General features: G+C 43.0%; 1 protein-coding gene across 2 annotated transcripts in view; it reads right to left on the bottom strand.

The window, feature by feature from the left end:
* Nucleotides 1-217: 217 nt before the first annotated feature.
* Nucleotides 218-26987, bottom strand: part of znf622 (zinc finger protein 622) — a 31193-nt gene continuing 4423 nt past the window's right edge. Inside the window, exons 2-7 of one of the 2 annotated variants that reach the window (XM_084327188.1) lie at nt 23595-24195; nt 22445-22729; nt 15310-15472; nt 13107-13222; nt 5829-5972; nt 218-1190 (exon numbers count right to left, since the gene is read on the bottom strand). In XM_084327188.1, coding sequence (XP_084183314.1) covers nt 1057-1190; nt 5829-5972; nt 13107-13222; nt 15310-15472; nt 22445-22729; nt 23595-24189 — 1437 coding nt within the window. In that variant the 5' untranslated portion in view covers nt 24190-24195 and the 3' untranslated portion in view covers nt 218-1056. The remainder of the gene's footprint in view (nt 1191-5828; nt 5973-13106; nt 13223-15309; nt 15473-22444; nt 22730-23594; nt 24196-26987) is intronic. The other variant, XM_084327189.1, reaches the window with a different exon arrangement.

The following is a 26987-nucleotide window of genomic DNA, read 5'->3' as shown; positions in this document are numbered from 1 at the left end:
GCTGTGTGTCGTGTGCCTTTTTATTCATTCGAATCTGGTGACTGCGCATAACACCCCCCCCCCTCCATTTTTACAACTTGTATACATGAGCGGTGTAATAAATATTATTACTTATGCATGGATCCATGAAGGTATACCTTCATATTCTGTAAACCTCCCAGGACTACTCTAAAATGTTTTTTTCTTTAACCACCAATCAATACAATGAAAAACTGAGTGAGAAAAATCTGTTTTAATGTATCACATCGGTGCTATATAGACCATTACAGTAACCTTCCAACCAGCATTCATATTAATTTATTCAAAGATTGGGGTGGAGTCCTTTTCAATCGCACATCATAGGACAATACATTTATAAATATTCTCATCAAAAAGCTGAATAATTACAGCACTTAACGAGGCTGCTTCTCTTGCTTGATGACTGAAATAGATGTCAAAATATTGGGAATTATGGATTGAAAACAGTATCCAGATTACAAATAGAATATAAATATTAACAGTAAGCCTTCAAAGATACTGTAACAATCACACCAATGTTATCCTGTGACGACGTGAACCAGCGGTTATTAGTTGATGTATATGATCCGAGGTCTCGGCTATAGGGAGGTGTAGTGGTTACGTTATTGCTGTTTCCGGCCGGTCCACCATCTTGAAAACGCAATGTCGTCTTGTTTAAAACAAATAAAGCATTAATATCTGCATGGTGTACCTTTCTGTGAGTATTCATCCACAATCTATAGCTCAACATGCAAATATTCGCAATCGTAAAAAGAAATCGCCGAATTTTATTTAAACCAGAAATGCTTAAACAATAATGTTAGTGATAGAAGGGAACACGTTTTGTGCAAAAATGGAAAGCTTTTCAATATTCATGAGGCAGAATTGTTACAATAGCCGATAATCCATTTTCCCAATGACAAATCCCTATACTGCTGGACCTTGCGGGCGGTCCAAAGCGACGTCAGACTACACCTCCCTATACGAGTAAGTAAGTTATAAGGTGCTTGGGCAATATGAAACCATGGGGGGGGGGGGGGGGGTCCAGTCAGTCAGGGGCTAGAACATGACTTGGCATCTGAAGTGGTGCTGTTTGGTTTTGTTGTGGTTCATCCCCATCTTCATCATCCATTTGGACTTCATCCTCTGAACGAACTTCATGTCCCTCTGACCTGTAGTGAAACTGTTCATAACTATGGAAGGAGGGAGAGAAAGAGAGAGGTGGGGGGGGGGGGGGGGGGTCAAACAAATGCCACAACAACGTTTTATTACAATCAATAAAATAATCTAACTAAAAGCGGCCATGCCTGGAAATAACCTCAGCCACAAAGTACTGGGTCCAAATTCACGGTTAAAATATTAAAAACACAATGCAACAACAAAATGAGAATACTTGGCCTATACTGAGGGTCCTTGAGGCGAGTTGCTGACAAAGCATGCAAGTTGAGGACTTGTACGAGAACAAATTTTTAAGTACACAACATGATGCGATAATGCAATCTCACAGGGTCAAAATGAAATTAACTCTTGAAGTGAAGTCCAGCTTTGCATCTAAAATTGCTAAACTCACTTAACTCAGTACAATGAAGCAGCAGAAGAAAAAAAATATTCCGCTTAGGAGCTGAACCACTGGTGGAATATATTGCCCCTTTTCCACTGCATGGTACCTACTCGACTCTACTCTACTCGGCATTTTCGGTTTTCCATTACCAAAGTACCTGGTACCAGGTACTTTTTGGATACTTTAGTCCCTACTCTGTCGAGGTTCCAAGCGTGTGTCAAGCGAGTAGAACTGGTACCAGAAAAGTCACATGAAACACTGCAGACCACTGATGGGTCAGAAGAGAGACGCGTCACTCGTTGGAGTCTGAACGAAAACAGAAAGCCGCCATCTTTAATGTCTCGCATAGGATTTCATTACGTTTGCAGCAGGCACAAGTGCAATAAACAAAGGATACAGTCACTGTGTATTCTGCCTCATTTATTGATTAAACAAAACCGACATCAACACAATTTGCCACCGAGCGGAGAGTTTAGTCTCGCAAAAAGATCGCTGACTTGTTAAGGCTTAAGCTTGTTGTTAGGTTAGGTGCTAATGTTGTGCTAGGGTTTTAGCATGGCTATGGTACATAGCGTGATCAATATAACTCGCTATTGATTGTTTGTATGAGTAACGTTAATGCTAGTAGAATAGACACAACGTGAGGTAATCACCATCCATTTTAAACCGGTTATTACCTAATGCTAACGTTAGCAAATAGACGCGAGACTGGTAACGTTACAGCTTTGTTGTTAGCCTAATGCTAACGTTAACGTTAGCATAGACAGCCTAGCTAACGTTAACGCTTGTAGAATAGACACAATGTGAGGTAACGTTAGCAGAATAGACACAAGTCTCGTTAATGTTGTTATTGATTGATTGAAAACTGTGTTTTACTCTGGCTTGCGCCTAGCTCACGGACATAGCTATGCTGGAGCTCTCACAGAGCTATGGAGCTCTCAGCTGTACACCAGCAGCCCCGCCTCCCCACACGGAGACAAACTGAGTACTTTATTTTAGTACCTGCAGTGGAAAAGGAACGAAGTACCAGGTACCTAAAGCGAGTAGAGTAGGGTAGAGTCGAGTAGGTACCATGCAATGGAAAAGAGGCATTACTCACCTGCAGCTAAGGTATACAATACCATTCATGAAGATAAAACCACTCAAATGTATATAAACCATATATTTGTGCATACATTAGGATATAGGGGGGTTGAAGGTATAGTTTTGATTTTCTTTAACAACCATTTTTTACTTAGGGTGTTTTCACACCTGTAGTTCGTTTGCTTTGTTCCGATTCAGGGAGACACAGGGACTATAATGATACAATGTTGCACTTGTCCCTTAGTTCGTTTGTGTTCACACGGCTGTGTTAACACTTTCAGAGCCCTTGCTTAACCTTGATTTACCGGTTGAATGCCCACCATCCACTTCAATGTTAACGCTAAAAACGCATAAACTATGTTTTAAATTATGGCTATGTGTCTAATCTGCCCGTCGCTTATCAATGACTCGTTTTCCAGTCAACATTGTCGAAGCGGATTGTTTTTTTATCGGTTCATTCTCGTTTTTATAGCATTTTGAAAAGCCCTCGTTTAAGGAAAATATAAAGATTCCATGATAAGACATTTACTGGAATATTCTAGAATACACAAAAACCGAAATTTTTCAGCCTATTTATGAATCGTTTTCAAATAAACGCTAGATTATCGATAGTATATGTGTACGTATGCACGCTATAGAGGCGATCTGAAAAATCGATTCTCTTATTTCCTCATCAGCGATCGCACACAAACAGACACACACACACATAGGGCAAACGCTGAGATCTCAGCGAATACAACTCTGATTATCCCAAGACTGGTAAAATAGATTCGTTACCTCAGATCAGATGTTCTCCAAAAAGATCATTCCAATTCCTGATCGCCATTCCAAATATCGATCACGCTTATTGATTGAGTATTGGCTGCTGTAAATATATATTCCAGGCCGATTCCCGTCCCGCGATGACTTCCATGTTGATCAGACTGCTCGCCAGCACAAGGAACCAGCTGGCTCCGCCCCTACATATCTACAGATCCTAGGTCAGTCTAAGCGACTGACCTGCAGTTACACAGGGATAGACGATAGGGGGCGCTTTTTTCCATTCTGAGCTCCTGCTGCTGTACCAACGGGAGACTCGGTTGATGAAATATGATTTCAGATCACTAATAAAACAATAAAACGATATTTGCCGTCATGGGCACTCAGTGGGGGGCCTAATAAAACGAGTTATGTCGTCCGTGGCACTGAAAGTGTTAACAGCGGACCAAAACAAACACGCGAGCAAACGGTCACTCATTGGTCAGATTTTGGGGTCTGCCCCCCCCCCCCCTAACCCTGAATCTCCGCGTCACATTGAAATCGGGGAGGAGAGAGCGGGGGGAGCAAACGAATGAATGTGGATGAGAGCTAGGCTTGGGCGGTATCATTTTTTTCATACCGTCATACCTTCCTGACATAATACCTCGTATACGGTATGACTTTCATTTATCAGCGGGGCGGGACGGGACAGAGCTAACAATATACTCGTTATCACCATACATAACGCTTATATTGAAACACGTTGACATTAGGGCCGTTCTTTCAACCTAAAAGTGCACTTTCTTCAACCTCGAAACTAAATTCCTTAGCAACCCGTGTTACCAAGTAAACAAATCACAGAACGGTAGCCAGTTAGTAGGTATCAACGTTATCTCCCGGAATGGTAGCTAGTTAGCCCGCACCATCCAGGTATCAACGTTAGCTCCCGGAACGGTAGCTAGTTAGCCCGCACCATCCAGGTATCAACGTTAGCTCCCAGAACGGTAGCTAGTTAGCCCACACCATCCAGGTATCAACGTTAGCTCCCAGAATGGTAGCTAGTTAGTTAGCACCATCCAGGTATCAACGTTAGCTCCCGGAACGGTAGCTAGTTAGTTAGCACCATCCAGGTATCAACGTTAGCTCCCGGAACGGTAGCTAGTTAGCCCGCACCATCCAGGTATCAACGTTAGCTCCCAGAACGGTAGCTAGTTAGCCCGCACCATCCAGGTATCAACATTAGCTCCCAGAGCGGTAGCTAGTTAGCCTGCACCATCCAGGTATCAACGTTAGCTCGCAGAACGGTAGCTAGTTAGCCCGCACCATCCAGGTATCAACGTTAGCTCCCAGAACGGTAGCTAGTTAGCCCGCACCATCCAGGTATCAACTTTAGCTCCCAGAACGATAGCCACGTAACCCTCTGCTGGCGCGTGCTGTGCTGTGCTACAATCAACTCAGTGTCAGTGTAATAGTCTGTGACGTCACGGTATTGAGAATCATACCGGCGGGATCTCGAAATACCCTGGTATACCGTAATACCGTCATACCGTCCAAGCCTAATGAGAGCCGTGACGTAAATCAGCCAATTTTGTTCTGATCGATTAGGAATGGCTCGCGCAGTGTTCAGGAAACTCAGGCGCATAAAAGTCTATTGGATCATGTCTCCAGCACCCCCACAGCCGTAGCTGCAACCACTTACATCACAGCTCTGATCCACATTCATTCATATGCTCCCCACGCAATCTCCTCCCCGATCCCAATGCAAAGCGGAAGTGCAGTGGTCTAACTAAGTGGCTAACTTTACCGATCTAGCTGCCTAAAGACTACAAACTGATCCCGCCCACAATTCAATGCAAAAGCGTCATCATGCAACGCGTATACAGTACGGCAAGTGAGTTGTGTCGGTTTGTTAAGTCGATTGCATTCTCACAGCGTACGAGTCACATCGGGTTCGGTTGGAAGTGCGCCGAGACCACCCTCTCTAGGCGGTCTCGGCCCGCTTGTTTTGTTCCGCAACAGAATGCGATTGCTGTGTTCACATATGCCCAAATGAACCGAAATAGGGGATAAACGCTCCAGGTTCCGGAACAACAGCTCCAAACGAGCTAGGTGTGAAAACGCCCTTAATCAGATGAAATATTCCTTTATTGGTCCCCTTGGGGAAACGTGGGCATCATAGCAGCATGGGGGAGGGGAGGTAAGGCATAGAGCATTAAATCACATCGTTTTACATATTAGGATCCAACATCTTAACCCCTTAAGCAGGGCTGTACAGTATGACATATATGTCGCACGTGCTACGAACAAATCGGTCTGTGCAATGAATGAATTTACTGCAGTAGCACCCGTACGATAGCCTGTGTGTGAGAAAATTAAATTGCTTGTGAAGTGAATCAATGGGCCACGCTATTCTACTTGGTAGTTGTAGTCTATCGTAAGTCAGACTTACCCATGTCTCCGCCCCAGCCCAGGGCCTTGTACTGGCGGAGGACCCGTCCCACTGCATTCCTGTTGTGGGCCAAAGCCACCGTCCTCTGGGTGCCGAAGCGCTGCTTGTAGTATCGCATGAGGGAGCGATGGCCGATTGTAGCACCTGTGGAGAATTACATTGGAGAATTTTAACACTTGGGTTCTACAGACTGATAATTGTGTTTTCCCCAAAATGATTTCATTCTGACACAGTGAAACCTAGCTGGACACATCAGACCCATGGAAGAGAGCTAGCTCTCCATCTGGTCTGAAAGCAGCACATTAGGGTGAATGAGGACCATTGAACGTAGAGAGATGGGATCAGCCCCTCCCTTTCCTCACTATTGGAACTCAAAACTAATTTCTCCGCTGTGCCTAGGGATGGGTATCGTTAGGATTTTATCGATACTACTACTCTTATCGATTCGGTACTTTATCGATACTCTTATCGTTTTTTTTTTTTTTTTATTATTGATCTTTCCCCCCCTCCATTTTCCTCCGATTTTTCTCCCATCCCAATGTTAGTCGTATGCCAATTCCCAGTCCCTTCCTGGTCGCTGCGCACTTACCCCCCACAGTCAGATCATCTGGGAGAGTGGAGGCTACCACGTGCTTCCTCCGACACACGTCCAGCCAATCACCGCTTCTTTTCACCTGGCAGCGCGGATTCTCATCGAGAGGGCGTAGCGTGTGGGAGGACCACACTATCCCCCTCAAGTCCTATCCGCGCTTAGCAGGCGCCCCGACCGAACTGTAGGAATCGCTGTTTACAACGACCCGGACCCACCCCGCCAGCTTCTCCCACCCTCTAATACAGCCAATTGTATTAGTGCAGACGGCCAGCCAAGCTGGTGACAACCCCGGAGCTGTGAGCTGGATTCGAACAGGCGAATCCAGCTCACAGCTCCGGGGTTGGTGACGAACGCAATCTCCGCTCGGCCACCTAACCGCCCTTATCGGTTCTTTTTGATTATTTTGCAAGAAAAAAAATAACAATTAATTAAGAACAGAATCGACATTGCTTTATTATTCTTTTATATAACTATATAAATATAAATAAATATTATTTCTTCAGCAGCAACAGCAGCAGCAATGTTTTAAATGTGTCTGAATTATAGACTTTTTATAATTAACACTTTGATCGCCAGGGTTAAATTCATAATTTACCATCCCTCGCCAGCCCTATTTAACATGGAGAAGTTCCCCTTCTTTGCAGGGCTATAACTTTTTAAATTGTATTGCTAAATTGACATTACTATGGCCCATTCAACGTCCTATATCTATTGTTCAGGGTGTAGCAACGTTATACTTTTTCATTTCATTCAAGTATAAGTATGTTTTTATCGTTTTCTGCAGCTTTCTCCAGAACTTGATTTATAGCCCCAAATGCATTATATTGATGATGAAATACAGTTTGATAGGAATCTGTGCGAGATAAAAAAATGTCAACTGGACGTGCTTCTAGGAGTTACTAAGTATGATCTGATGTTGACCGGATGGGCGGGGGGTCGTTTATAATTCCGTGGCCAACGTTATATCATTCATCTAGTGTGGGTGATATGATCATTAGAGCAGTTAGTATTGAACACGTTGAAAAATAACGCTGGATCTTACCGTATCTTCCTCGCGCCGTTGGACAATGAGCGTGGAACTGAAATATTCCTATTATGGGATGTAGCAATATCCGATCCATTTCCAGGTTGTATAATAGTATATACGTCCAAATCATGTTGTTTATCGAGTTATTTGCAACCGATCGATGTCCAGTGTGTCAAGATGGAGTCCCGCTAACGATAGCGAGTGCCCGGACGAAATATGGGTGAGCACCACTTCATCCGCATCACTTCCTGTTTGGGCGATCCGCCGATCGGCCACCAGATGGCGCTCTTGAACCGTTGGAGAGTTGAGAGGGGCTCAACAGTACATATCATGTCTCCGGGGAAAGACGCTGTCCAGCGTCTTCGGCAGAATAAGCATGGCGGGGAAAGACGCTGCCCAGCGTTTTTGGCGATTAAAGTGTTAACAACAAATGTAAGATAAAAAAGTTGGAGTCATACAATACTATTTTGATTGACAGTCGATCTGCCAATTACGTCACACCGCTTGCACCCACCTCTTCTTCTTACCACCAATCGGAAGCTCTCGTTCGTTTATTTACTTCCGGATTGTCAGCCATTATTCTACTCGGAGCTCAGGCTAATAACGTTAGCTCCCCGCCAGCCACATTGACAAGTACCAGCGCTTATACATTACTGGCAAATGACTTGTTGCACTTGTGGCAACGAGCGTTGTCCGCATCGACTTTAGTAAAATAGACCCAGACTTTTGAACGTTTCGTTCTGTCCGCCATGATGAGAGCAGAGCTGTCTGTACTCTGTAGCCTACAACAGCACCAGTGTGTGTGTGTGTGAGTGAGTGTGTGTGTGTGTGTGTGTGAGCACAGCACAGCACAGCCCGCTCCTCGCGCAGGCAGAGAGAGACCGAGGGAGGAGAGATATAGAAAACGGCCAACAAGATTAGTTTGCAACGTTTAAATTCCTCAAAAAAAACCTCCATAATTGCTCGAGTACCAAAAGCAGTACCGATGACGTCGGAGCTTATAAATACTCCGGTCTTTTCTAATATAGTACCGGTTCCCGTTTAGAACCGGGGTCCGGGGGTCATCGCTAGCTGTGCCTGTGAGCGTTTCCAGGATTAATTTAGCTTAGCTCACGAGAAGAGTTGTCACAGGGCTGTCGAACATAGGGCTGAATAGCTAGATGTCGTAGCTTCTAAAATGTACGGTCCGCGCTGGTCTGTGTCTATGACAATTGCGCGTCATTGGAAATCTTTTTATTTTCTAACTGGGCGGGTCTTAATCTATCTCAAGGTACCGTTTTACCAATAGGTTAAAGTGTTATTAACTCTTTGGATGCCAGACCCGAGGATAGTTGGGTTATCTCGCCGACCGTTCAGCGCCAGACACGAGTATAGTCGGGTTTTCATTGTTATTTCTTTTATTCGTTATTTCCATTCATTACAGGCACACGGACTCAGGGTTAACATGGGGAATCATCCTGAGAATGCTAAAGTGCAATACCGGCCGCATCCACCCAGGTGGCAATATCGAGCACCCTTTGAAACATTATATCTAGGCCTGTGCGTCGATCAAATGTCTCCGGGCTAGGGCTGGGCGATATGGCCTAAATATGATATCACGATATTTTCTGACCTTTCGGCGATACACGATACGCATCACGATGTTTTTCTTTTTTTCCCCAAACAATTCATTATGAGGCTTACCAAGACAGTATTTGAGTTTGCAAGCTAACATTAAAGACAAAATAAAATACCCATGCATTTAGCATTTTTATATTATATATTAGATTTAGATTATTGGATTATTAGATTATATATTGCATATATTTAGCAATGAGATATTATATGATTTAGATATGAAATATGATGAATTGAAAATGGGGGACCCTGATGTAAACAAGACGAAAGTCTCTCTCTGGTCTGCATCCTCCAGTCCACTGTTGACTTGTTGTATTGAGCTGTACTGTATTGTACCCATGCTGCAATCTGTTAATAACGTTCTCATTCATTCAGCCGGCAAACAGAATCATTTTGATTGACAGTCGCGTCTGCCAATTACGTCACATCGCATTAGCACCCGCCCTGCTGTTCTTAGGGGTGGGAATCACCAGTTTCATCATGATACGATACGATATCGATTCTTTGGACAACGATACGATATTTGCCGATATCACAAAGTCTCTCACGATACAATACGATTAGATTAGATTCAGGTGCCTGCAATCGATATGAGATGATATCATATGCCCATTTAACACAATCAGTAACATTTAGATCAACTAAAAAAAGGTAACGAAAATATCATTTGACATTTGTATTTTTGAGCTCTTCCAGACATTTAAAGGAAAATCAATCTATTGTTTTTAATACAAATAGACCTCCTGTTCACTGTAAAGTGCCACGTTTTGATATATTGAGGTTTAAACTTTAAGCTCCATTTTTTGGAACTCAAAACTCAACCTAAAACCCCTCCCTACCTCCCTCTCCCAAACCGTTCCTACAACAATTTGTTGATGTTGCATGATCATGTATAGGCCTACATTTATTATGTATTATATTGTTTATGTTTAAATAACATTTAAACATCAAACTCCTCTGACCTCATCTGGTCTTTTCAAAGACGCGCGCACACACACAGAAAGGGAGAATACTATGCTGTAACGTCTACACACACGGAGCTACTGCTGTTGTTCTTGGGCGGATATGAGACTCGCCACAGGATTTTCAAAATAAGAGTATCGATATGAATCGATCTTATTACATTGAATCGATCCGATTCGATTGTTGATAATTACATCGATGTATCGATCTGGATCGATGTATCGTCCCACCCCTAGCTGTTCTTAGCACCAATCGGCAAGCGCGTATTCATTTTTTACTTCCGCCATTGGAGAGCTCAATGACAATAACAATGGCAGCTCGCCGCGGCCGACGTTTAGCTTTTAGCTCCGCAGAAGGACTAAACGACTGGAGGCATAATGATTTTACTGCAACGGATGTTATAATAAAAGCCTTTCCATACATCTGTCTGATTGAAAACTTTATTAGCAGACCGCAGAATGGGCACAACTGAGTCAGCACAGGCTGAGATATGAACGACTAACGCTTGCTATATCTAGGTCGACCTCGGTCGTTGCTATGTAAATACGCTGAGGTTATTGAAAGTGTAACTATATAACGTCAATGCCACAAAACGAATGCATTTGTTATCATAAGTAGTAACTTTTGATGCAGTAGTGTGTGTGGGGCGGCGCTGTTCAAAAGTGTCAACGTGTGGACCAGATTGACGCGACACAAGCCTCTTGGTCAAAACATCACGATATCCACGATACGTTTAAAAAGTGTATCGTTAATGAACTGTACCCGATATTTATATAATATAGTCATATCGCCCAGCCCTACTCCGGGCGCACTTTTCTTTGTCAGGCGAGGCGAGCGGGTATCCCGATCACATTGAGAAGCGTCAAATGCCTCCGATGCATCTGTTGTGGTGGATTATGTTGGCGACACGATGGACACCAGTACTTGGACTCGCGATCAGACAATTGGAATATTCTTTTTGGGGTACCTCCTAGTGAAGGTAAGGACTAAATTATATCAATCCTGCTTTGATCTAACCATGATTTGACCTTGATCGCAACGTATGCCGTTGGTGACGATCAAGGCATCAAAAAACATGCATTCATGATGAAACATAATACCCATTATATTCATTTGATTTGGAAATAGTAGCGTGTCCAGGCGAGAAACAACAACGCTTTTAGTGAAATTCACGTTTTGCTGCATATCGTCGTTTTCTGGGATTAGACAGGATCACTCTAAAACTATACTTATATTCACCACGGTATAACACGCAACGTATTGATGGAAAAAGTCATTCTTTTTCACATATTGAATGCTAGATAGTTGATGTCAAATGGGCCATAGTATTGTATCCATAGCTATAATATAGAATATATATATATAGCCCTGCAAACACCACCATTTATTCCTATCTTTTAGAGCGTTGGCGTGGTAGGAACTAAGATGCTCTAGGCCTCCGGCGCTGAATGAGTTAAGATCCACAATCGTTCACTATTTGGGCAATTTTACACAATTCCTGTGAGTCTATGGAACACATCTAAGGTTTTTTTTCAATACAATTCATTGTTTTGTATTTTTAATCAAGTAATTTGGTGCACCACTTTCTCCCCTTCCAAAGTACAAGCTGTACAGGCTGAACAGCGTGTAGCCCAAAAACTGCCCCTGCCCTGGCTCATTGCTTGTGGAGCACGCACACTTTAAGAAAATAACTTGTTGTGATTGTTGCATAGTATAGTTAGTAACAGCAAGTATAGCATTATGGACATAGAAGAAAAACTGCACATTGTATAGGAGTGTACATAGGATCCAGTGCCTTGAAGCGATTTATTAACATGTCTATTTACCATGTCTATTCTAGTTACCTTTTTATTATTATTACTATAACTATTGTTTTATTGCACAATCGTAGCAGGCATGGCCAACCGCATTTCACTGTATGCCCTGGTTTGTATGTGATGAATAAACTCTTGAAACTTGAATATCATTAGGAAACTATTAGGAACACTGTCGAACACTTTTGAGGAAGTGCTGACAGTGGAACAGCTGAAGGTGGCAACTCTGCTGTCGAAACCGCTTACACATTATTTCCACTCGCTGCTTGCCCGTTTTGCGCATACTTTCAACGTTATGCTAACTCCTCCAATCACAGTTGATTGTGGGCGGGCGGTGGCAGATCAGATTTCTTACACGTCACAGATCGAGTCAATTCAGAATGGCTCGTTTCAGTGGGGGGCGTTATTGTCTCAGCTGAACTGCAGTAACGGGACTTGGTACAGATTTCATATTTTGTCAGTGATGGTACAGCCCCACATTGCTTGAAAACAATGCAAAACACTGGAAAAGGCCATTTTTACACTAGAGGACCTTTAAAGAAATATCAGTTTAGGAATTATATTCATAAGCTAGCGAATTTCAACAGGAAATAAATGTGAGCGGCCATTTTGTTGTAGTCATTATCATGAAGGACACTCAGGTCTTTCAATGAGCGTCGGAATTTCTAAAAACGACAATACCCAGCTCAAGCCAGCTACTGTAAAGCAAATGACTTGTGGATGGATTTTCTTTATTTCTCTTATTTTTCGGGATCATCTACCACAAAACTGAACGTTATTGGCATATAGTAGAACACAGTTAGTTTATCTACCTTTCTGTGAACGTTTAGCAAATATTCACGTTGCAATCAGATTCAAATGGCGGACCAGTCTCCATAATAAGAAAGTAACTGTATTTACAGTAGATTTCATTCACGGTTCTTGCTGCACGCCTGGTGATACTAAATCCAAATTCACCTCTGCCATTTTGTACACGTGATCTTAAGAAGGTGCTGAACGAGCTCAGTAGCCGTTTTTTCGTCCCTGGTGATGCTCTGCAAGGCCTCTACTGCAACTGTCTTCAGTTCCTGTTTGTACTTGGGGCATTTTCCCTTCAGCTTTGTCTTCAGCAAGTGAAATGCATACTCAATTGGAGTTGAGACCAAATGGAGCGCTAGCTTACGTAGTCTTCAGATAGTACAGCTTGATGAGGCCTGTTCTGTAGCTCTAGAAACCACACCAACAATCAGAGGCCAAAAGGACAGCTGATATATCATTATATTCACCTGAGGGGAGGGTTAGCTCCAGTGTCTCATCATCATACTCCACGTTCTTGTCGTCGGGCAACTCCTCATCCTCCATACCCACATCTTCTCCCTCCTTCCTGTCAGGGTAGCTACTCCTGTTGGCACAAAGAACACAACCAGGTTAAAATAATGGAAATGGTCAAACTGCTACCCAGGGGTCACATTAACTGAATATTTTCCATCTTTGATAGATTTTTTTAACAATGACAGAACATGTTTAATGCTGTCCGTCATTGGAACGATAAAATTCATAACGAGTAGCCACCTAACTGCTCGTCGCGCTGGCCAGTAGCCACCTAACCAGGGGAGGAAACTAACTTTTTGGCTTACCAGCCAACTGGCGAGTATCTGATTTTTTTTACCAGCCAAACAGATTTTTTACCAGACAAAAAAAATCGCTAATTGTGATAATTACTTCTTTGTATGTCTTCGTCTAAATAGATTTTCAATCATAGTAAAATAATCACACCGTGTCTCTACTCTTTAAAATATGTATTAGCATAAAACTTAATAAATAAAATTAATCTCTACTCTTCACAATATTAGCATAAAACATATTAACATGAAAGAGGTATCTATTCTGGACTGGGTTGGGCTGAAGTTAACTGGGCAGTGAAAGATGCTGGGTTGGACTGGGTTGGGCAGTGAAAGAAAAAAACCGAAGTATGTTGTGAAGTGTATAGATAGATGTGAAATATATAGATGTAGCAGTAGTCTATCTGTATGTCATATGTTATGATGAATTGAAAATGCCGTACTGTATTGTACCCATTCTGCAATCTGTTAATAAAGTTTTCAATCAATCAAGTTAACTTTGAACCTCGGTTGTCAAGCCTCGTCAATGTTGTGTATGCATCTGGGTAGGCACACTGTGCCTTTAAGACAGCACGGTGGTCTTACGACAGTACCGTCAAGTGTTGTGGTAACGTCAGTTGGGTTGGTGTGCTGTTGTACACAGTGCACTGGTTGAGCTTAGCTAGCCCCTTTCGTGACTGCGATGTGCAAGCCAGGGGCTTTTGAGCATGAAATAAAATGTCTAACCTTACGTCGTAGTCCGGTGCTTTTTTGGAAACATTATAGTCATAACAGATACACCTAGCTGGCTGCTTTGAGCACACGGGGCTAACGTTAGCTAGCAAGCAGCTATCGCTAAAACTAGAAGCTAACCACTGTATACATTTCCAGTAGACTAACATTACACCTCTGTGATTTAAATGTGTCCTTAGTAACTTATACTCAAGGGTTGTACTAGGGTTGGATGCAGTTCCCCGTTGGTCAGTCTGTCTGTTTTCCATCTTCTGCTGTGTTTAACGTTATCCGTTTGCGAGTGCTCCTGATGGCTAGCCTAGTAACGCAGGACTTTTATCATTATATGTCCGCGGGTTGGCCAGTACTGCGCAAACTTTTATTAAACATTATATGTCCGCGGGTGGTCTTGTGCAGTGCTCTCGTGGCACTGTCAACTAAAGCGAGCACTCAGAAGACGCGCACCGTTTGCCAGTGCAGTGATTGCAGAATGTTTTTTTTTTTTTGTATACTCGCCAGACTGGCGAGTGGTCTTCATGAATCACTCGCCAAACGTAAAAAATACTCGCATTTGGCGAGTAAAGTGGCCTAATTTCCTCCCCTGCACCTAACTCCTTGTTACGCTGGCCAGTAGCCACCTAACTGCTTGTGTGGAAGCGGACAGTGACGGGTAGCCTTCGGGAGAGGTGTTGGTTGGACAATGCCTAGGCTACCCGTCACTGTCCGCTTCCATTCATTGTGCTGTGCTAGGCTAACGTGGAGCCAGATAGCCTTCTACTGAACGCACAGAGGAAACTGGGATTTATCTTCTTGCCTCTCTCTGGAGAAGACAAGCTAATTTCCCAAAATCTTGGCGTGTTCCTTTAAGGTTATAAATCTGCTAAATGCCTTTAATGTTAAATCTCTGATGTTGGGCTCATTGACTTCAACCACCTCCCCAGCAGTTACACGCATTAGTTACAGCCAACCAGCTGTAGTTTCCACATTCAAACAATTTCTCTGTTATTCGGTCACAACTCAAAATCCTTTGCGTTTTAATGCTGGATACTTTCACAAGATTTAAAAAGAATATGAGGCCATATCTTGCCGATATCAAACTCAAAACCTTTACAAGGATTTAAGACCTACGAAATCCCTGCTCCACATCTCTGATTACCTGAAGTCATAGAAGTCTGCAAACTCCAGAGCTGCGTCGCCATCGGTGAGGAGTTTACAGTGGCTTTTGTCTACCATGTGACCCTGCACCGCTTCTGTGGAGTAAAACGAACGCCCCTTCTCGTTGCACCATAAACACACGTTCCCACCTCCAACCTTCTCTCCTGCAAGAACAAGGAGATATTGGATTCAGAGTTAAGCAAATCCTTGGATTGAACGTCTGACTGATTTTAACTAGTGTATAACTCTGAGGAACCCCAGGGTGCCTATTCTTTAATTGGAGCCGAAGAGTGCTGCAGAGTGCTTCCGCGTTTTCCCTGATTGGCTGCGACACGCGGAGCGGAGCGGCAGAGCTTGCGGCATTATGTAGCCGTAATCCCCGATGTTTTTCCATCGACGCTTAGCTCAACTGGTACGCCGCCGTTCTGTGGAGCCTGCGGTGCGGTTGGTCACAAGTTCGAATCACTTCAATTTTTTTTCTTTTCTTTTTTACGTTTATCATCTCTCGCTATAAACGTGCATTCTTCCGCTGGTCAACACTTTGGGTGCCATGGGTTAAATTCATGATATACCATAGATTGCCAGCTCTATTTGTCTATGGAGAAGTACCCCTTCTTTGCATGGCTATAACTTTTTAAATTCTATTGCTACATTGCCATTATTAGGGCCCATTCAAAGTCCTATATGTATTGTTCATTGTGTAGCAACGTTAAACTTTTTCATTCACATATTCATAGTAAAGTATGGTCTAATGTATAAGTATGTTTTCATCTCTTTCTGCAGCTTTCTCCAGAACGTGATCTATAGCCCCAAATGCATTATATTGATGATGAAATACAGTTTGATGGCAATCGGGGCGATATAAAAAATTTCAATTGGACGTACTTCTAGCAGCGTTTCCGTTAGCCGGTAATTACCGGTATTTGACCGGCAAAATCTGTTGAAGTCTGACATATTTAATCTCTCCGGTCATAGTGTCCGGTGAAAATAGTTCCCTCTGGGCACAGTTTGATTATTTGAATTGTATTTGGATGGGCTGGAGTTGGGTGGCCTATGCGATGAACGAAACAATCATTGCGTTTGTTGTCGTTGCTTCGCTCAGCGAGAGCTTGCTGCTGGATTTGCGGAAGGCATGCAGCTGCAGACCCACAGAACCCACCAGCTTTGCTGGCACAGTGCGGTCCCCAGACCTGGAAAGCTGCTCTGCGGGTCTGCAGCTGGATGCTTCTTGCAAACTAACTGCGGCCGGCTCGCGCTGATAACAGCTTTCATTGTTGGACCGGCTGCTTGGTGGAGCAACGATGAAACGAATGTAATGAATCGTTCGTCGCATGGGCTATTTAATTTTGGCCTGTTTTGGTACGGTTCGGGTGGTCAAGTTGTGCTTGGAGGGAGTTGTTTTCACCGGACATTATGACCAGCACCAAGTCGTTGGGAGGTGGAGATATACATCACGCAAACCCACGATAATGTTGCCGTCTCTCTCTGCAAAATTTCTCAGTTCTTCGCTTGATATAATTAATACAAATGTCCAATATAACGGAATTCGTTAGCTCATAAAAATGTGATTATAACAGACTGCTGTTTAGTGTCAGACCGACTGCCCACATACGCGGTCTATTTTATTTCAAGTCAGCAGCAGCACGGAGTATCGAGGGACTTATTTTATTTGGAATATATTAATGACTGTATACGCAAAAGTAGCCTAGTAAATAAATAAATCTACATGCCTTGAGGATGACATTCTTTATATAGCCTGCCTATCAATTGTTTTAAAGCTCAATAAACTATGACCGGAATTAATCTCATTTGTCCGGTAGATTGAAATCTTGCAGGTCACGGAGACCGGCAACAATTTTTTCTAACGGAAACCCTGACTTCTAGAATGATCTACGTATGATCTGATGATGACCGGATGGGCGGGGGATAGTTTATAATTCCGTGGGCAGCGTTATATCATTCATCTAGTGTGGGTCATATATTCATCATAACAGTTTATATGGAACACGTTCAAAAATAACGCTGAATCTTACCGGATCTTCCTCGCGCCGTTGGACGATCAGCGTGGTGTAGACCGTTTTCGATTATGGGATGTTTATCCTGATGAACCATTTCCAGCTTGTATAATACTATATACGTCCAAATCATGTTGTTTATCAAGTTATTGGCAATGGATCGCTATATATTGTGACGAGCCAGAGTGCCGGCAGCCAAACCGAGTGCCCGGAAGTAATATGGCCGACCAGCACAACCAACAATAGATAGCTTGCCCGCGCTGCCGGCCAATGGAGAGCGACGTCACTGAACCGCCGCCATCTTGCTCCAGTTAGCCTTGAGTGAGAGTGAGTGAGCTGCACAGACAAAAATACTCATAAGTCGCTGAAATATTGACGGATTTACAAACGGTTTGGTTTATTACAAGCATTATTAACGTGGCTATGATTCAAGCGGTTTGTAAAAAAAAACATCTTTAAATTTTTTTTATATAAGTATGCAGTATCATAACTACATCTTTGATGTTTATAGCAAACCAACCCGTTTGTAAATCTGTCAATATTTCAGCGAGTTATGAGTATTTTTGTCTGTGCAGCTCACTCACTCTCACTCAAGGCTAACTGGAGCAAGATGGCGGCGGTTCAGTGACGCTGGTGACTCCGCCTTAAGCTATCTAGTGTTCTATAGATATCTATGAGCACAACCTCCACAGCACTTCCTGTTTGGCGATTGCGCCGATCGGCCACCAGATGGCGCTCCTGAACCGCCAGAGAGCTCAGTGGGTCCTCCTGGTGGATCTCAGGCCAGCGGAGGGGAAATATGAATCCGATCACAGATTTTTGAAATATTGATATTAAAGACGCTGTAAAGCGTCCTTCGGCAACTTGAGCATGGCCGGGAATGACGCTGTAAAGCGTTTCCCGGCAGTTAAAGTGTTAAGTTTAGGCATTCTTTCGGAGTTGGTTAAGGTTAGGGTTAAGTTAAGGTTAGGCATTATTTCGGAGTTGGTTAAGGTTAGGGTTAAGTTAAGATTAGGGAGGGTTAAGGTTAGGCATTATTTCGGAGTTGGTTATGGTTAGGGTTAAGTTAAGGTTAGGCATTATTTCGGAGTTGGTTAAGGTTAGGGTTAAGTTAAGGTTAGGGAGGGTTAAGGTTAGGCATTATTTCGGAGTTGGTTAAGGTTAGGGTTTGTCACAGAGAATGCCTGTCTGTCTTTCTTGATGTGGAGGATGCAGCCTATTTCCGCACTGCCGCTCTCTCGCGCTGCCGCGGTCACATGGGCGTCATGGCCAATCAGAGAAACGCGACGCACTCTTCGGCTGTGATAAATATAGACGCCCCCAGGGTGTCCCCAGACAATTAACCATTATTCCATTATTTACTACACATTAGCACAATGAGAGAATGTACAAGAATGACTATTTGAGTCATAGTAGTTCATTCACTCTTTTCACTGATATCTCTCAGGGATTAAAGCAACAAAAGAAAAATCTCCTTTTTTCAGGCCAAGTCATATTCTTATTTTAACCTCCACTGTATTTTTTTATCGTTAGCGTTTTAAGGGAGCCTACTTCGTTCATCCAATGTACAGTTACCCCCCCCTCCCCCCCACCCAACCACCTCTAATGTACAGTTTCTTCGTCAAATGTATATACTCTTTTTTAGACTCTTATTGTATCACAAACAATACTAGGGGTGGGAATCACCAGTTTCATCACGATACGATACGATATCGATTCTTTGGACAACGATACGATATTTGCCGATATCACAAAGTCTGCCACGATATGATACGATTAGATTCAGGTGCCTGCGATTGATATGAGACGATATTATGTGCCCATTTAACACAATCAGTCACATTTAGATCAACTAAAAAAAGGCTACGGAAATATCAATTGACGTTTTTATTTTTGAGCTCTTCCAGACATTTAAATGAAAAACAATCTATTGTTTTTAATACAAATAGACCTCCTGTTCACTGTAAAGTGACACGTTTTTATATATTGAGCTTTAAACTTTAAGTAAAATGTTTTGGAACTCACAACACGCAAGCTAAAACCCCTTCCTCTCCCAAACCGTTCCTACAATTGTTTTATGTTGCATGATGATCATATGTTTAAATATCAACATTATCTGTCCATCCTCAGTAAATAATATCAATATAATAATACTCCCGACTTCATCTGGTATTTTCAAACACACACGCATACACACACAATGCCCCCGCCCCTCCTTCACCTCTCCTCTCTCAGTTTCTCTCTCTCTTAGCTTAGTTAGCTTAAGCAGCTAATGTAACGTTAATTTCGGTCTGCCCACGCGACGTGGGCATAAAAAAATGGCGACGATGCAAAGCATGTTAGATGCATTTGACCCGTTGTGGGGAAAAACTGCACAGACTTATATATCGGATCGCAAAATAGACGACTGAAGACCTGCTCTCGCTCTGCTGTACAGAGCTACACAGAGTTTCACCGGGGCGGATATGACGTTGCCGGATTTTCAAAATAAGTATAGCAATATGAATCGATCTTTTTACGTTGCATCGATCCTATTTGATTATTGATAATAGATCGATATATCGATCTGGATCGATGTATCGTCCCCCACCCCTAAACAATACTGTATTTGTAAATCTGGTATGTCATAAATGTATAGATGTAGCAGTACTGTCTATCTGTATGTCGTGTGTGTCATATATGTTATGATGAATTGAAAATGGGGGACCCTGATGTAAACAAGACGAAAGTCTCTCTGGTCTGCATCCTCTTAACAATTGTGTGTATTGAGCTGTACTGTATTGTACCCATTCTGCAATCTGTTAATAATAACAATCAATCAATCAATATTTAACAGATTGCAGAATGGGTACAATACAGTACAGCTCAATACACACAATTGTTAAGGGGATGCAGACCAGAGAAAGACATTCGTCTAGTTTACATCAGGGTCCACCATTTTCAATTCATAGTGACATACATGACATACTACAGGTATATAGTAATGTTACATTTGTGACATATACGATATGGAAATATACAGTACTGTTACCCATAGATCCTAACAGAGATTATATACATATGGGGAGGAGACTGTACATTAGGAGGGGGTACTGTGAAGTAACACGACAATGACAAATGTGTTGTTTCTGTTTTTCTTTTTGACATAGTTGCAGCCCACGGAACAAGTTTAACAACTCACCACTACAGACAGCCCCCAGTAGCCTAGGCCCTAGCCAGTCTCTTCAAACTTCCTCTCGCAACTTTCTTTTATTAGGTGGTGCCGCTTATCCTTTTCGTCTGAGAACACCGCGGTGGGTTCTCTTTTTAGTGGCCGGCTTACTCCTTCCATTAACGTCATTATGCCAACATTAGCTAATCGGTATAGCAGGCGTGCGTAACGTTAGTGCAAGCAGGTACTAAGCAGGTGGTGGATGCGACGTCGGTAAACAAGGAGAGATTTGACGCGCGAGGCGTAAGACTCGTGTTTTCTGACATGCGTTTCTACTGGATCTACTGCCTGTTCATGGTCTATGTATGCTGAAGGTCGGTCAGACCAAGTTTAAAAGAATAAAAGTGATTAAATCTATTACTCGTCTCCTGTAACATTTAAAATTTAAATGTTTAAAGAGAATGTAGCGTATATCAGCCTATGATTTATGGTAAAGTCCATTCCTGCGGGAATGAGTCATCTCCGTCAAAACATCTACCGACTTTTTTTTCAGGCAAAGTCATTCTTATTTTAACCTCCACTGTATATTTATATTTAATAGCGTTAGCTAAGAGGAAAAGACAACCCATATCAGGGTCTGACAGCACTACAATTACATTTTTAGCGCCGCCGCTAACCCTTCGATAAGCTTTGTGGTCCGGGCATAAATGTGTCCATAAATCCATTTAGTTAGATCTCATCCAACACTGTCTGAATGTATCTTGCGATTATTATACATTTCCGACGACAAACTATTAGCGCAATCCGGTCTCTCAAGTCGCTGCGTCCTGCCGATTGCTCGCAAATGACTATGCTTGGCGCGGCCGCGGTAAAAAAAAAGAAGAAGCCCTTTTTCATGATATTTGACACCTCTGATTGGCTCAGGTTAAAATCCGTCACGACTCCGAATCAAATGACGGAACTCCAAATCAAATGGACGGATATCAGTCTCAAGACGGAACGCTTTAATGCCTGTATCTCTGCACACAGTTAAAGGTAGAATCTGTAATTCTACCAATCTGCAACCTCTAGGCAAGAGCCGTGCTTTTTTTGTTTTGGTGCGACGTGTGGGTTTAGTAACTTATTATAAACCTGTGCATTTCTCCAAATCTCTTTTAGCAGAGCATGAGGTGTAGCCAGCAATAGCAACCCCTCCCAAATATGTAAACAAAGTGTAACGCAAAGTGAGGCTCTTTTGCCTAATGGTCACTGTTTCATGGCATTACCGCACATCCCTCTAATTTGATAAGATTTTGTTCCAGCGACCTCCATCTGAGAAGGCAATTGTTGTTCGCTGTGATTTAGTCCAGAATTCCCAAAGCGTCTATACAGCAGGAAGTGAGATAACGGTGGAGAAAACAACATTCTCATTGGGCTACTTTCAGTGAATGTAATAATTGGGACATTTCATTTGAAAAGATGAGTAACCAAGACACTTGAATTCGAGTGAAAAAGATAGATTTAAATGACTAAAATTACTAAATTAAGTTCTACACAGAACATGGTCAAAATAAACTCACTCCGACACAGTATTCCCTGGAGGAGAAATCATAATTTTCTTTTTTATTATTCTTATTTTTAAATCATGTTCTGTATAGAACTTGCCAATGTAATAAAGGCATCTCTATCCATCCTTTTCACCAAACCCCCCCCCCCCTCTCTCTCTTCCCCCAGGACCACCCCGGGGCATTGTGTGTCCCTGGTAGGGCTGTCCTCGACTAAAAAAAGTTATACGATTTTATCGACAAATCTGTAAAATGTGAGTTTTCCCACATACAATAATGCAGGACCTCTTTAAATCTAGTGCTTACCAGAGAATTGTTCATCATTTTTCAGGAAATTACTTCCTGAAATCGACTAATTAATGAATCGACTATGCGGGGGGGGCAGCTCTAGTCTCTGGAGTCCCAACCCATTGCCCTCCAACTCACCCAGGTATCGAATGAGCCCCTTCAGGTCCACCAGGAACTCCAGGTCGGGGATGAAGAAGCTGTGCACTTTGGTCATGTGGGCTACATTCTTCATGAGCGAGTGAGAGTGATGCGGGCAGAACAGGCAGTCCATGACGGGGATGGAACCAGGGAGAGCCGTGGGCTGAGGTGCGGCCGAAGCCGCGGCTCCTCCCTCCTGCTGCTCCTCCATCGCTGCCTCCTCCTCCTCCTCCTCATCATCATCGTCGTCGTCCATGTCGTCATCGCCAACGTCCTCCCATTCTTCTAAAAGACAGAACATTCTCAAGCCGGATTCCAACCTAGGACCTTGTTAAATTGTACCTGTATTAATCCCTGTGGGGAGATTTGCTCTCTGCATTTGACCCAACCTAACTATTTAGTGTTACTTTGCCAATTCTGAGCTTATTCTTAAGTGTTGTACCTTTTAGGATTAAGGGGAACCTAGTAACCTACCCTTTATTTTTGGTGCAGTGTAAAGTCACCATCATGCATCACCCTTTGTGTCGAGCATACAATATTTGACGTTAAAAAAATAAACTGCCAGAGTTTTGTTGAATAACTGCATAGTTTACCAGGGATTTTTTTTACCCCAACGTGGAAAGTTATATTTAGGTGTTTTGAACCGCCATGTGAAATCTGGTGCAAATACACTTTTTACACAGCAAATACACAGTGACAGCCATTTATTTATATATTTATACATTGTTCTGGGCATTTTTAGCAGACAATGTGAAAATACATTTGTGTTGATGTGGGCACGACACACAGCTTTAGAATGTTAATGTGTGTCCCTTAAACTATGAGTTTTCCTAAAAAACACAGTATCACAATATATTGCAATATATCGAATCATAGCCCCTGTATCGTATTGCCAGATTATTGCCAATACACAACCATACCATAGCCCTTCCTCCCTCTGCGGTGACAGAGCCCTTCCTCCTTCCTTCCTCTGCTGTAGAAGAGCCCTGCCTTACCTTCCTCTGCTGTAGAAGAGCCCTGCCTTACCTTCCTCTGCTGTAGGAGAGCCCTGCCTTTCCTTCCTCTGCTGTAGAAGAACCCTGCCTTTCCTTCCTCTGCTGTGACATAGCCCTGCCTTACCTTCCTCTGCTGTGACATAGCCCTGCCTTACCTTCCTCTGCTGTGGCACCCTGCGGCTGCTCTCCCTCTGCCATCCTCTTAGCTTGCTCCTCCAGCCACAGCAACCTGGGGGGTTTCTCTGGTCTCTCTGGCTTCAGTCTGTCCACTCCGCCATCTTGTCCCAAAGCCTCGGTGCTCCCTCTCTTGACCGGGCTGGGCCTCTGCTGCTCCTGCAGGGCTTGCCTAAGAGCCTCGTTCTTGGCATTGTGGTCCACCTTCTCCTCCCCCAGCCCCTTCTCCAGGTTCTTCTCGTTCATCCTCTCCACCTTCCTCTGTGCTGCCAGTACGGCCTGCTTCTCTGCCACCTGGTGCTTGTGGGACTGCAGGTGGTTCTGGTAGGCGTTGGCACTGGAGAACTTCTTGTTGCAGGTGGCACAGCCCTCGCTGACCGTGGCACTGTTCAGCTCCTGCTCAGTGGCGGCCCGCTGTGCTAGGACGCGCTCCTGGAAGTTCTCGGCGGTGACAGGCGGCATGTCGGCCACCTTGCGCTTGAGATTGTAGCGGTGCCAGTCGGTTTTGTAGTGGGCGCGCTGGATATCGCCGTCGGCAAATGCCACCCGGCAGCTAATACAGGTATAGGAGGACATGGCGTCCTGAAAAGAAGAGAAAACAAAGGTTCCACAGTCTCACAATTTCAAATCACCATGGATGCCAAAAAGAATGACGAAATCATGCTGCACCATTTTAAGTAATTTAGTAGTTCCAGTCATTCAGACAATGTTAATAATAATCTGGTTGTCACAAGTGATTACTTACCTTTAACCAGACAGTAAAACTACAAGTAGAAGTAGGGTCATGTATATGGTAAGATGAGAAAGGGAAGGTGGAAGGGATGTACGTCGTTGTCTGTGTCTTTTTAAAGAGTAGCCTAACCTCTTTATTTGTTTTTAAACTCACATTGTGACTATGACATACTGGCAGACATTGCAGTGATGCCTAGCCCTAGAATTGCAGGTATTCCATATACAGCCATAGCGATTTGCAATTCACCCCCCACAGGCCCACGGCATTCTAATTTGTTGTGCTCTGCGTTTACTCACCCAATAATTAATTGCTGTGACATGGGGTTAGCTGTTGTCATATAGTATCAAATCCCTTTGAAAGTTATGGCAGAAAAAACATTTAGTAAAATATCTCCACGAGATTCACACACCACATTCGGTGTATGCAACGGGATGACAGCACGATGATCGCATAAAACGTCCGTTAATCACAAATAAGGACAGTCGGACTACAACATATAACGCATGACGCATATCATGCCTCTTAGGGTACCTTATGTATACTGCACCTGTGTATACTGTATAATTTACTTAGTCATAGTATATATTCAGATTCTAAGTGTTATTGACTATACTTATTGTACGTATAATATAACTGATGGGGCATACACACCCTCGAAAATGAAAATGGGGGACCCCGATGTAAACAAGACAAAAGTCTTTCTCTGGTCTGCATCACCCTTAACAATTGTGTGTATTGAGCTGTACTGTATTCTCATTCAGTGCTTGTATTTAGAGTCAATTATGCCCATACCTGTACCTCCCCCCGTCCCCCATGCTGGCTGAATCTCCCCAAGGGGGTCAATAAAGGTATATCTTATTTACACAATTGTAAACGCACTTGGCTCATCAACGGAAGTTTTCATGTGATTGGTGCTGGTGTGTTTTCCATCACGTCGCATACACAGAATGTGATCCGACATGAATCTCGTGGTGAAGTGGAGATATTTTACTAAATATACGTTTTCTGAAAGAACCTTCGAAGGGATTTGATACTATACAACAAGTATAGTGTTCTATGGTTGTATATAGAGATGTTCCGATACCATTTTTTCCTTCCCGATCCGATTCCGATACCTAAGCTTTGGGTATCGGCCGATACCGATACTGATCCGATACCAGTGCATACATTAAAATAAAAAAATTAAAAATATATTATATAAATTATAAAACCTCTTTTTTTTTTATACAGCTACCGTTTTATATATACTGTTTTTTTAGTAATAACTATAAAGTAATGGTATTTATTCAACAGGTGATTGTATAGATTAGTATTAGTATCAGTAATTGAAAACTATCTCAATGAGTTCACCCACGGAAAGGTTGTTGCCACATTAGTTCCATACGGACATTATTCGTTGCTGCACTTGCTTCCACAAGAAGGCTCCGTTGGCTCTGTTGTTGTGATTTTTGCACAATAAATATTCAACATTCTCTTTTGAGACTCCGCCTCAGACTCTTATCATTTGGCACTAAAAGCTAAACATTGTCACCGATATGCTGTCCGCAACATGTCATTAATTGTGTACGCGAGGTGGTCGATCAGTGATGGCGCTAACATGAGCTAGGTTAGCTAGCATGAGCTACCGGTAGATGGAAAGACTAACGTTACTGGTGAAAATGTGATTTTACTTGGAATACTCCTTTGCCAACTTGCTCTACTTTGCTTGCAGGTCTGCAGCCATTATTGCTGGATTATGAATAGCCCCAACTTTAGCCAAGGTAATGTTAAAGCTAGCTTTCGGTTAGCTGTTCAATGCTAATAACACCAGCCACCAAGCGAACCCAAAGAGCTCCCCGTCAACAGCGCTCTGTCGGGACGATGGCATTTTAAGAAAGTATCTGTTCTGCTGTTAAAATGACAAATGAAATGGCATTGACACTTTAATTCATGGTCGATTAAGCACAAGTTTGTTTTATAATGCTCACTAAGCGAGTAGGGTATATCTGCAGAGCCACAGAGCCCAACGTCCGCAGTGTTGTTGATAAATTATGTCATATGGTATCGGAGCGCACCATTAGAGGGTACTCGCCGATACCGATACCAGCATTTTAGGCAGTATCGGCGGCTTTTCCGATACTGGTATCGGTATCGGAACAACTCTAGTTGTATATATAATACATGCAATGTATGGAATATCAACCATTCTAGGTAGTAGGTGGCGAATACGTTCGTAGATGTAGCAGTACTGTCTATCAGTCTGTATGTCATGTGTGTCATATATATGTTATGATGAATTGAAAATGGGGGACCATGATGTAAACAAGACGAAAGTCTCTCTCTGGTCTGCATCCCCTTAACAATTGTATGTATTGAGCCGTACTGTACTGTACCCTACGGATCTCTACAGATCTCTACACTACGGATCTCCTCCCTGGTAAACAAGAATACCCTGAAGACTCTGGCAGGAGCACTCATTCAAGGGTACTACGACTATGCTTGCACCTCATGGTACCAAAGCACCTCAAAGGCACTAAAAACCAAATTACAAACATCTCAAAACAAACTAGTCAGACTACTGCTTGACCTGACTCCTAGAACCCACCTCACCCCTGCACACTTTGCCAACCTAGGATGGCTTAGAGTAGACAACAGAGTAGGG

Source organism: Notolepis coatsorum, assembly GCF_963971535.1.
Source record: "Notolepis coatsorum genome assembly, chromosome: 13".
Lineage (NCBI taxonomy): Eukaryota > Metazoa > Chordata > Actinopteri > Aulopiformes > Paralepididae > Notolepis > Notolepis coatsorum.
This window is presented reverse-complemented; position numbering and strand designations above follow the sequence as displayed.